The sequence below is a fragment of the Stenella coeruleoalba genome, assembly GCF_951394435.1.
Source record: "Stenella coeruleoalba genome assembly, chromosome: 4".
Classification (NCBI taxonomy): domain Eukaryota; kingdom Metazoa; phylum Chordata; class Mammalia; order Artiodactyla; family Delphinidae; genus Stenella; species Stenella coeruleoalba.
In genome coordinates, this window is record NC_137149.1 from 65,759,707 (window position 1) to 65,772,932 (window position 13,226).

Consider the following 13,226-nt stretch of genomic DNA (forward strand, 5'->3'; position numbering starts at 1 on the left):
TGTGATGTACTGTGTTCCAGGTCCCGAGGGCACTGAGGACAAATTAGCCTAGGCTTGGGATTATCCACAAAGGCTCTGGAGAGGGAGAGGCTCAGAAGGCCACTGTCCTTCCTTCCCACCTTACCTCCCATTTCCAACACCATGGCCCAGGATCTGAGCCCAGAAAAAAGAAAAAGGCAGAGCCCTCAACGGCTGTCACTTCTGCCAAGGCTTTCCTGGCGGTTAAGAAGCAAACAAGTAACTTGTAGATATCCAAGCAAGGTGCAAACGCAGTACCGCGTTAAGACAAAGCGAACACGCCAAACTTTCTGCGCAGCCACGCCCTACCAAGCTCTTCCGGGGCAAGATCTCGCGATTCGCGCTCTGCGTGTACGTCATTTCCGCTGCCTCCGCGGCCAGGTCATTAAATAATGTTACCATTTCCGAGTTCGCTAAGGCCGCCTGCGGCGGCGCAGGCGTTGGTGTTCAGTAGTGTCCGGTCTATGGAGTCAGTTGGTTTCGGCGGCGGAGCGGAGGTAGCAAGCGGTGTTCGAGTGGGGGCCTTTGCCCCGCCAGGATGTTACCGGGCTTGGCCGCCGCCGCCGCGGCCCACAGATGTAGCTGGTCTTCCCTGTGCCGGCTCCGTCTGCGCTGCAGGGCGGCAGCCTGCGGCTCCAGCGACCTCCAGGGTGAGTGTCCTGCGCCGGCCTCTGACTCCGCGGAAGCCGGACTGGAAGACAAGGCCGGTCTCGGCGCCGGGCGCCTCGCCTCGGAAGTATGCCGCCTTGCCCTTTCCCAACCCCAGAACCTTCTTGTCGGACCTCCGCCTTTGCAGTTCAGCCTGCTCAGCCGGCGGCGGCCCCTACAGGCCTCCCTGATCCTGGTCTCGCCCACGGTCCCCGCGGGCATTTGGGGGCAATTCTCGGGCCGGGTCGCATCCATGAAACGGACCACTTCGTTTCAGATAAAACATTACGTGAGCATGACAGTGCCCGGCGGTGACCGCCCGCCTCCCCCCGCAGCCAGTGCGAAATTGCTGACTCCACAAAGTTCCAGGGTCTTTTGAGCTCACAGCCTTACCTTTTTTGAGCACTTTGACCAAATAGATTTTCTTACCCTGTTCCTTTTCTCGTACTCCCAACCTGTGTTATTAAATTTTCTAAGGAGGAATTTGGGGGTTGCTACGCAACATTTACGAGACATCCTTTAAGATGGGGGTATGACCATCCTACAGTTGTTGAATGAGACCAGTTCGGTTGAACAATCTTTTTGGTGAAAAAGTGTCCACTGGAGCTGAACTCAGAAAAAAGTGGTTGTCGGGAGGTTTTATCCCTCTTTTTCAGATGTCGTTTCTGACTCAAATTTAAATTGACAATTTACAAAATAATCTTGAACTTGCAAGTTTTAATTAGGCTTACCTCCGTTTTTGCCGTCATTGGCATGCCATAGGTTGCTTGACACTTGGGAACTGTTAGGAACAATGAGGGAAGAGACAGAACCAAATCCACCCCTAATCTAATCCCCCAGGGTCTTGGGGATGAATAGAGTGTTTACAGAAACATTTACCCAAAATTTATGTTTGAAAAAACTTGTAGCATGTTTGTGACCTTGCAGTAGAAATTGGAAGTCGTAGTCATTCAAGTTTATAAGTAACATAAGCTAAAATAATGCCTATTCTGTGCAATTATTTTAGAATATGGTCCTTTTATTTGCAATAAATATAAAAACTGGCTTTTAAGATTTCGGAAGGGTTAATTTTAACAGCACTATTTTGGGTGCTTTTTGGTAGTGATAAAAACGTGTAACTGTGGATTTTTCCTATAATGGAAATGTACCTGATTCTCTTGTGAACAAAATGATTCATCTGGTTGTACTGTACTCCAAAATCCCCAGTTAAACTTTCTGGCCTAGTTGCTTTTATTGACCAAGCAATTTCGGCATTTTACACTTAAATTACGTGGAGTGACTGTTGAATTTAGTCTAAACTGCCCTTTAAGGGTGGGTAAAAAGAAGTTGAAATAGTGTAATTTGTAATCCATTATTGTCTGTCGCTGTCAAGTCGAAAATTATGTGCTCTTTGTCTCATCCCTCTGTGAACTACAGATAATAATCACCTGTCTCACCAGTCGGAATGACTGCAAAGTTGTTTGCAGTGTTTATTACCAAAAAATTAAAATGTGTTTTTATGCTTAAAAACAGTAGATGTAAAAATTAACCTTGTTTGTGCAAATTTAGTTTCAAAAATACTGAAACAATTTTTAAAAGTGCAACCATAATTATGATAAAGCTTAAAAAATTTATTTAGAAAAAGTACTAATTTAGAAAAAGAGTACTAAGTACTCTTTAGAGTACTAAGAGTACTAACTAAAAAGAGTACTAAGTTGGATGCATGTAAGAAGAAAATATTTGCAGAACTTTTGAGAAAGAATTCTAAAAATAAATATTTTTCTTTGTCAAAGTTTAGTTTATGCTTCTGAAACTGCTGTGTGGCTGGGAAAAACTTATAAAGAATAAGTTGAGGAGGAAATCTTGAAGGAAACAACTGCTTCATTTGTATACTTAAAAATGAGAAATGTCTGTGGGTCAAACTAACACTGAAAACATTTAAAGGCAAAAAGCAAGACAATATTCTAGAGCAGATCTGTCAGAAAGAAATATAATGTGAACCCTGTATGTTATTTTGCTTTGTCTGATAGCCATATTTTAGAAAGTAAAAACAGATGAAATTAATTTTATTAATATATTTTATCCAGTATATTCAAAATATTTCAACACGTAATCAATATAAAAATTATTGAGATATTTTACATTATCTTTTCTTACCGTCTCTGGAGTCCAGTTTACACTTACAGCACAACTTAGTTCAGACTCCACATTTCAAGTGCTCAGTAAACAGTGAGTACTGTATTGCACAGTACACTTATAAAGTTAGTATCCCTAATTTATAAAGAATTTTTACAAACCAACGTACATTCCAGTAGAAAAATGGGCAAAGGAAATGAATGGTTTCATAAAGTCATTCGAGTAGCCAATAAAAATGCAAAAATGTTCCATACTTACTAATAAGCATAGAAATATAAGTCTAAAGGATTTACTACTCATTGTCTCATATTAGCTAAGTTTTTCATAGTGATTCTTCATATTGAGGATGCAGGAAGGCAGGAACTCTCTTACTACTGATTGGGACATATAGTTAGTTGAACAGTGTTTTGGAAGTCAGTTATTCTTTATATTAAAAATAACTTTAGGACTTCCCTGGTAGTTCAGTGGTTAAGAATCCGCCTGCCAATGCAGCGGACACGGGTTAGAGCCCTGGTCCAGGAAGATCCCACATGCCACGGAGCAACTAAGCCTGTGTGCCACAACTACTGAGCCTGCGCTCTAGAGCCAGCGAGCCACAACTACTGAATTCCGCATACCTAGAGCCCATGCTCTGCAACAAGAGAAGCCTCCGCAATAAGCCACACACCGCAACGAAGAGTAGCTCCCACTCGCTGCAACTAGAGAAAGCCCGCGTGCAGCAATGAAGACCCAGTGCAGCCAAAAGATAAATAAGTAATAAATAAATAAAACCTTACTTAAAAAAAAAAAAACTTTATGGGGGCTTCCCTGGTGGCGCAGTGGTTGAGAGTCCGCCTGCCGATGCAGGGGACACGGGTTCGTGCCCCGGTCTGGGAAGATCCCACATGCCGCGGAGCGGCTGGGCCTGTGAGCCATGGCCGCTGGGCCTGCGCGTCCGGAGCCTGTGCTCCACAACGGGAGAGGCCACAACAGTGAGAGGCCCGCGTACCGCCAAAAAAAAAAAAAAAAAGAACTTTAAAGGTATATGCCTTCTCACCCAACAATTCTATTTAAAGGGATTTGCTTTCAAGAAATAATCAGATACATATTAAAATCTGTGCACAAGTTTATTATTAATAGTGGTAAATAGGTAACGTTTACAGTTATGAAGAATAGGAAATGTTATGGTACAATTATTTTTTATTTTATTTTTATAAATTTATTTTTGACTGGTTGGGTCTTCGTTGCTGTGTGCAGGCTTTCTCTTGTTGCGGTGAGTGGGGGCTACTCTTCGTTGTGGTGTGCTGGCTTCTCATTGCAGTGGCTTCTCTTGTGGAGCACGGGCTCTAGACACACGGACTCAGTAGTTGCGGCTCACAGGCTGTAGAGCGCAGGCTCAGTAGTTGTGGCGCACGGGCTTAGTTGCTCCGCGGCATGTGGGATCTTCCCAGACCAGGGCTCGAACCCGTGTCCCCTGCATTGGCAGGTGGATGCTTAACCACTGCGCCACCAGGGAAGCCCTGGTACAGTTATTAAGGGCTGGTGATAGATGCAAACATTTTTTTTTTTAAATCATAATTTAGAAGAATATTTAGTGACGTGGGAAAATGCTCTTGAAACTAGAAAAAATGTAGTAAGAATATATACTATGATATTACCAGTGACTTTCTCTAGAAAATTTTTTTAATTAACTTTAATGTTTTTCAAATGATCTACACAAACATATACTTCTAAATAATAAAAATATTACTTAGTTTCTCTAGTAAATATGCCCTTTTTTAAAAAAGTTCTTTTGGCTTTGCATAAGCACTTATTTTATTTGTTCACGTATTTATGTCTTGCCTCATTTGACAATGATTTGAGATGGGAAGATGCTCCTTTAAGGACTACATGCCAAATCAACAGATATGTGCTTTTGCTTAAGTCCGAGATTGATAAAAGTATAGTTTTTAAATATAAATATAGAAATTGACCTTTGTATTTTTAAATTTCTGTCTGCAATCTGCTAGTATTACCATATGAAAAGTAGAGTGGGAATTTAACCCCTTAAATAACTAATAGGAACATTGACAGTTATAAAAGACCATTTTGGCAGGCTGACAGCATGATTCTGTGTAGTTCAGGTTAATAATAGGGTTACCTGTAAAATGAGGTTAACCACAGTATGTGCTTCATAGGGTTTTTGTGAGTGAGGATCATTCAGGAAGGAGGTTGTAGTTGCTGGTGGTGCAGTACTGAACAAGACAGACACAGTTTCCACCTTTTTTGGAAATGAGGAATGAGAAAACATATCTAAATGCTATAAAGGAAATAAGCAGAGTGATGGGCTAGAAGGTAGCCAGCAGGGGCCATTTCATTAGCTGTGCTGGCCTGGGACTCCAGCTTTCCTGAGGAGGTGGAAACTGAGCCAAGGCATGAAAAATGAAAATGAGCAAGCCAAGTGAACATCTGGGGCAAAGAGCAATCCAGGCAGAGCAAATAGAAACCCTAGAGACTAGACTTGTATTCAGGCGCAGGAGGAAACGTGCTGTGGCTGGAGTGTGGTTGGAAGGGCGGGAGGGGTGTGTGAAAGGAGATTGGGGAGGCATCATAGCCTTTTGGGTTGTAGGTTTAAAAAAAAAAAAGCAAGTGTTTAAAAAATATCATTCTGACTACTGTGTAGAGAATGGATTGGAAAGGGAAGAGTGTAAATAAGGAGATCACTGGGGGCTATTAATTAGAGTTACCTACACAAACAGGATTGTGGTTGGGCCATGGTACTTAGCAATGGAGATGGAGAGATGTAGATGGCTTTGAGGTATGTTTTGGGATATAAATTATAGTGTGATAATACAGGTAAAGCATTTAGTACAGTGGCACTTGGCAAATCCTTAATGTATTTGATATTTTTTCCCCCTTTTCCTAAGCAAATATTTACAAGAATTAAGGCAGCAGAGTTGGTGTGCCAAGATGCAGTGCAGGAAGTTGTATATTCTTTACATACTCCAAAAAAAAAAAAAAAGAAAAGGATTCCCTATTGCTTACTCTGTTCTGGTGAAAAATCACATCAGCGATAGTCCTGAAGGTTGAGCCACCTGGTCTAGGTCACACTTGTGCTTGCCAGATGATTAGACATAAGAGGGATTTTCCTGCATTTTTTGTTAGCTGAAAGCATAAAAGTAAACTAAAGATAGTCAGTGTGTTACTATTAGCAGTATAATATTTGAAGTAATTTAACAATGGATGTATTTTTAATTTAAAATTTTAGGCATTTGGGGAACATACAGAAAAGTATAAGGTATAGAGTAAAAATTATGCATAATCCAGATATTTCACCAGTAGCATTTTTGAATAGTTGAAACCAAGCTGTATTAGTTTGTCTCCTGCTTTTTTTAATGCAACATCATGACTCAGTTATACAGACACACGTATATTCTTTTTCAGAATGTATATTTTTCAGAATATACATATATATATATTCTTTTTTAGATTCTTTTCCATGGTAGGTTATTACAAGGTATTGAATATAGTTCCCTGTGCTATACAGTAGGTCCTTGTTGTTTATCTGTTTTATGTTTAGTAGTGTATATATGTTAATCTCAAGTTCCTAATTTATCCCTCCCCTCTTTTCCCCTTTGGTAACCATAAGTATGTTTTCTATATTTGTGAGTCTGTTTCTGTTTTGTAAATAAGTTTATTTGTATCATTTTTTAGATTCCACATATAAGTGATATCATATGATATTTGTCTTTCTCTGTCTGACTTCACTTGGTATGATAATTTCTAGGTCCATCAATCTGCAATGGTCTCTCTTTTTAAAAAAATATTTATTTATTTGGCTGTGCTGGGTATTAGTTGCGTGCTGCAGGGTCTTCATTGCTGCCTCCGGGATCTTTAGTTGTGGCATGCGGGATCTAGTTCCCTGACCGGGGGTCGAATCTGGTTCCCCTGCATCCGGAGCACGGAGTCTTAACCACTGGACCACCAGGGAAGTCCCTGCAATGGTCTCTTAAGAAAAGAGACTGGGGCTCCCCTGATGGCGCAGTGGTTGAGAGTCCGCCTGCCGATGCAGGGGACACGGGTTCGTGCCCTGGTCCGGGAAGATCCCACATGCCGCGGAGTGGCTAGGCCCGTGAGCCATGGCCGCTGAGCCTGCGCATCCGGAGCCTGTGCTCCGCAGCGGGAGAGGCCCGCGTACCGCAAAAAAAAAAAAAAAAAAAGACGACGACTTAGGTGCAGGTTTGTCTCTGGTCCTGAAATTAGCCTGAAGCAAAACATTTCAAACCGTTAAGAAATCTTTTTGTTTGTTTTTAGTTATTATTATTGCAGAAGCAACATACACAGTAGACAGAATTGTCAGTTTGCGTGGGAGAAAAAGAGTTTTTTGTATTGTTCTATTTGTATTGTTTTTGTATTGTTTGTATTTTGTATTGTTGTAGTATGAAAAGGCTAAATTTCCTCCAAAAGCCAGAGTAAGTGGTAGGTGACAAACAAGATTGGAGAGAGGACAAAGGGTGATCAGTAGCAATGTTATTAGGAGTTGCAGAGGCAGTAACAGTAAAATAAAAGCAGAGAAAAGTGATTGTTTCGACTAGACTGATAAGATACCAGTAGCTCTGCAGTCTCGACGAACAGCCTTGTATATGCAGCAATGAGAAGTTCCTTGTCCAGGCCCATAGAGTAGTGAGCACCAAACTAAAGACTAATCTAACCATAACATAGCTTATTTTAGAAGTCACCTTGAAGAAAGGGTATGAATGGTGGTTACTTTTTTTTACTGTCTTTCTGCCTTCTAGAATTAATTAACAAATTCAGTAATTTATTCAACAAATGGTTGAGTTTCTACTGCTGTGTGTTAGGTATTCTGTTTTATTGAATCAAATGTGGTCTTGTGTATTTTTTAGAATATAAAATGTTAAAGGTAGAAACATTATGCAATTTCTGTGTAATTTTCAATCTTGTGTTCATGGCAAATGTGTACTTTTAAAGCTGATACCTAGCGGCTTCCCTGGTGGCGCAGTGGTTGGGAGTCCGCCTGCTGATGCGGGGGACACGGGTTCGTGCCCCCGTCTGGGAGGATCTCGCATGCCGCGGAGCGGCTGGGCCCGTGGGTCTTGGCCGCTGAGCCTGCGCCTGGAGCCTGCGCTCCGCGGCGGGAGAGGCCACAGCAGTGAGAGGCCCACATGCCGCAAAAAAAAAAAAAAAAAAATTAAAGCTGATACCTAAAATTCTTCTAAAGTTAAAAAGTAATTACTTTTTGAAACGGTGAGCAAGGAAGCTATCAAGATTACTAAGATAGTGTCAAAGGACACAGGAGTTGGGAATTCCCTGGTGGTCCAGTGGTTAGGACTCTGTGCTTTCACTGTTGAAGTTAAGGGTTCGATCCCTGGTCAGGGAACTAAGATCCCACAAGCCGCGGGGAGAGGCCAAAAACAAAAAGGACACAGGAGTCAATTTGAAGAGACCCCTACTGGCCCAAAACGGGATGGACAGTTTGGACATAAATCAGGATAATGACTAAAATGGATTGATATACATCAAATAATGTTTAAATCTATGGAATCATAGTGATACATACACATGCAAATTATTGTGTCACTATTGCAGGATGGTAGGTAGTGAACTCATTATTCTGAGAACTGGTAAATAAAGGGAAAAAATTAAGCATACAGCCTGACTTTCTTATATGAACTATACTGCTGGATAACCAAATACATGAAGGGAATTTTCTCTTTGTAGAAGTATTCTGACTAAAAAATGAAGAATAAAACTATAATATCACCATTTTGTAACCACCTGAGGAATAAATGATTCTAGGCATTGAACAACAGCAGACACTATCACAAATAGAGATAACCAAATATTATGTGGCTCCTGGTTAAAGAACACATCACCACTTATCAAGTAGTGTTGTCCTAATAAAAAGGAACCTGAATTTGGATAAAGCCTTTATATCCATCGATTTATAGAACACATAGAAGTACAGGTTAAACAACACCATGGGAATTAAATCAGTAAAATTCAGACTGGAAAACAGGACAAAAATTTAGTACAAGCAGCTGGTTTCTTCAATATAAAAATTGCTCTAAAACACATATCCTGTAGAAAAGAGACTTAAAAGACATCTCATTCAATTGTAGTATGTGGACCAAATTAAGATCTGTTCACATACACAAAAATTATGACTTGTAATAGTGGAAATTGGAAATTGAGGATATTTGATGATATTAAGGATTTTTTTTTTACTTGCAATGGTGGTATGGCTATGTTTTAAAAAGTTCTTATCTCTTAGAATGCATACTGAAATATTTATGAATGAAATTATTTTATGTCTGAGATTTACATCAAATTAATATGTAGGTGGGGAGATGCAGGTGCAGGCAGAGGTGAAACAAGGTTGGCCATGAGTTGATAATTGTTGAAGTAATGAGTATGTGTACGTTTATTGTACTGTTTTTTCTACCTTTGCATATAATTGAAATTTTCTGTAATAACGTTTTAAAAATTAAGGAGAACCTTGAAAAAGATCTAGGATCAAGTCACGAAAACATTGTCCTCTTCTGAGGAAGGATTTTTAGACTGTAGTAATCCCTCTTTAAACACCTTAGCAGAGTCTCTATAGAAGTGTTTCATCAGTGGGTAAAAAAAATGTTGGTGTCATAGTGTTTTTGTTAGGTAATAATCACAAAAGATATTTTGAATAGGGCTGACAAGTCGGAACACCAGTGGCTGTGGTGAAGAAGATGCTCTCCTGGAGGGTGGGTTTCTTAGGAGAATTTGCTTTAACCCTTTCTTCACTAATTTTGTTGGTAGGTTACATATTTTTATTTATTTATTTATTTTTTGTGGTACGCAGGCCTCTCACTGTTGTGGCCTCTCCCGTTGCGGAGCACAGGTTCCAGACGCGCAGGCTCAGCGGCCATGGCTCACGGGCCCAGCGACTCCGCGGCATGTGGGATCTTTCCAGACCGGGGCACGAACCCGTGTCCCCCTGCATCGGCAGACGGACTCTCAACCACTGCGCCACCAGGGAAGCTACATATTTTAACGTGCAAGAAGATACATTGTTATATTCACTTTACTCAGCCTTTAATAAGTAGAGGCAAATGATCAAAAAAACATGCTGGGGGACTTCCCTGGTGGCACAGTGGTTAAGAATCTGCCTGCCAATCAGGGGACACGGGTTTGATCCCTGGTTCTGGAAGATCCCACATGCCGTGGAGCAAGTAAGCCTGTGCACTGCAACTACTGAGCCTGCACTCTAGAGCCTGCGAGCCACAGCTGCTGAGCCCATGTGCCACAACTACTGAAGCCCACGTGCCTAGAGCTCGTGCTCCTCAAGAAGAGAAGCCACTGCAATGAAAAGCCCGTGCACTGCAACAAAGACTGGCCCCCGCTCGCCGCAACTAGAGAAAGCCTGCACGCAGCAAGGAAGACCCAACACAGCCAAAAATAAATAAATTTATTAAAAACAACAAAAACAAAAAAAACATACTTGGCCTTCAACAAATATTTACCAAATAAATGAAAGAGTAAGTTGGCATCAGAAAGTTTTTGAAGAAAACAAGTTCTAAGCCTGAAATTTGAGTGAATACTTATGCTGCCTTATGTCCTCATGCTTTTCAGATTATCTTCAGTGTTCACAATAATTGTTGTTCCTGATGAATTCTCTGAGCCATTAAAAAATTTATTTTTCTTGATTTTGGCAGGCAATCTACACATGCACATACATGAATTAACATTTTGGGAAGATCATTATTAAGCAGTTAGAAAAGTTTCAACTTTTTTTTTTATGTTGTGGGTTTTTTTTTTGTTGTTTGTTTTTTTTATAAATTTATTCATTTATTTATTTTTGGCTGTGTTGGGTCTTTGTTGCGGTGTGTGGGCTTCTCATTGCAGTGGCTTCTCTTGTTGCGGAGCACGGGCTCTAGGCGCATGGGCTTCAGTAGTTGCAGCACATGGGCCCAGTAGTTGTGGCTCACGGGCTTAGTTGCTCCGTGGCATGTGGGATCTTCCCGGACCAGGGCTCGAACCCATGTCCCCTGCATTGGCAGGTGGATTCCCAACCACTGCGCCACCAGGGAAGCCCCAGAAAAGTTTCAACTCTTAAGTGCTTAACCCTCCACTCTTGGAGAAACTTGACTGTTTCTAATGATATAATTTCATTATTTCACCTAAAACTTTAGAAAATATATAAATTATACCTAAACAAGATTTTCGAGTTTTAAGTACACAGCATCAAAAAATAAAAGCAAGAGGGTCACATGAGAGTAGAGACAGATAGATTTACTTTTCTACCACTTTGATGCAAATGTGGAATATATTTTCCTTCTGTATTTCAGCCCTCTAAAGCTCACAGTCAACCCAGATGCAACAGCTAAACTGCTTTATAATTAGTCTTCTATTCTTCCCTCAATTAGAATTCCCAAATACCGAGAAATCTCACCAAATGTTGATCTAATTATCTGATTTAAAAACATCAGTGACAGTATGAATGACTGATTAATATAATTCACATATTGATTGTGAAATGAAAGATGACTCAGTCTCCATCTAGCAGAAGGAAGATGCAGGGTAGTTTTGAGTAGGACACCCTCCTGACCTTCCCCTTCTCAGAGTTCTTATTCTGAAAAGTACATTATGCCATTTTTTTAATCATGCAACCAGCATACAAAATAAAGAATATCTTTTAAATGCCAGAGACCTTTCAGAACAGCTGAATAATACAAATATTTTGATTTTATATAATTTTAAAAGTTACCATATAAATAAATTTGCAAATTAGGGGAAAAATATTTTCTTTTCCTTTACAAAATATAGACCCTGTATACCTAGGGCTCAATGAAACACCTCCATGGAAAGGGTGGCTTAGCATTGTGCATTTGGATATTTAACAGGATGAAAGTTTTACTGTTATTCTGTAAAATTATTCTCTTGTCGTAGGTATGTTTTATTGGGTATAAAAATCCTTATTTGAAATTTGTTTGAAATTAAAATTTTTTTCTTTTAGAATGGCAGAATTTAGTGACATTTGGGAGCTTTTCAAATATTGTTCCCTGTTGCACACTGAATCAAGTAAAGTCGTATTCCACAAATGTTCAGAAAGAAGGACAGGGATCACAAACTCACAAAATGGAAAAAGTACCATCATTTGATGAAGCAGGTATGTATAAATCTTTTAAAATAGTTTTCTTCTGTATACTGGGATAGTTTGCATAAGATTATTTGTTCCTTGAATGTTTGACAGAACTTACATGTAAAACCATCTGGACTAGTGTTTTCTTGGTGAGGAGTCATTAAACTGCTAACTTAATTTCTTTTAATTTTTCTATTTCTTTTTGACTAAATTTTGGTAAGTTCTGTTTTTCTCTAGCAATTTATCCACTTCAACTAAACTTTTAATTTATTGGCATGAAGTTTATGGTACTCTCTGTATACTTGTAGCAGCATATGTAGTTACACCCTTTTTTCAATTCCTAGTGGTGTTTGTCTTATTTTCTTGATTAATTTTGCCAAAACTTTGTCTGTTTTATTATTTTTCCAAGTAATTTTTTTTACTTTGAATCTATATCATATGTTTGTCTCTTATTTCATTAATTTCCACTCTTACCTTAAATATATTCTCTTTTCTGCTTCCTTTGTATTTACTGTGTTATTCATTTTTAAACTAGCATATCAGTTAGCTATTTTGCTCATTAATTTTGAACCTTTCTTCTTAAAGTAGGAATTTAAGCCATAGTTTTATTGGGTACAAAAATCCTTATTATTAGTTTGTTTGAAATTAAAAAACTTTTTTTCTTTTAGAATGGCAGAATTTAGTGACATTTGGAAGCTTTTCAAATACTGTTCCCTGTTGCACACTGAATCAAGTAAAGTTGTACTTTCTTTTAGTTTTACCTAAAATTTTGCATTATGTGTTTTGAAGCTATGTTGTTAGATGCATACACATGTAGAATTGTTACATAACACTGATGAATTAGACCTTTTATTGTTATGTAACAACTCTTTTTTTTTTTTTTTTTAGTGACATCTTCACCAGATTTCATTGGTATTTGCCAATGAAATGGCAAATGGTGTAATTTTTCCTGTCCTTTGGCTTTAACCTTTTTTTGTCCTAATTTGATAATCTTTGTCTTTTAACTGAAAATTTAGTCTGTTTACATTTACTGTAATAATCGATATGTTTGGACATATTTCTGCCCATTGTATCATGTGCTTCCCTGTGCGTTTATTTTTTTTTTTAATTCCTTTTTTGCCTTCTAAAAAAACCTTTTTTTTCTCATTCCATTATCCCCTCTCCCTCATACACAGAAACAACACACACTTGCTTGGGAGTTATATACTTTATGTCTGTACTAAAGTCTAAAGGTAATTGAAAAGTTTACTTTCCTTCTGAAAAATACAAAGAACTTAGAATGTTTTAACTCTGGTCACCCCCTCCAAACTCACATGTGATTTGTTTGCTAGTATTTTGTGTCTATTCTGCT

The 13,226-nt window shown here is 39.2% G+C and overlaps 1 protein-coding gene across 2 annotated transcripts in view; it reads left to right on the forward strand.

The window, feature by feature from the left end:
• Positions 1–343: 343 nt before the first annotated feature.
• Positions 344–13,226, forward strand: part of SLC30A9 (solute carrier family 30 member 9) — a 75,167-nt gene continuing 62,284 nt past the window's right edge. Inside the window, exons 1-2 of one of the 2 annotated variants that reach the window (XM_079920824.1) lie at positions 344–668; positions 11,750–11,902. In XM_079920824.1, coding sequence (XP_079776950.1) covers positions 557–668; positions 11,750–11,902 — 265 coding nt within the window. In that variant the 5' untranslated portion in view covers positions 344–556. The remainder of the gene's footprint in view (positions 669–11,749; positions 11,903–13,226) is intronic. The other variant, XM_079920825.1, reaches the window with a different exon arrangement.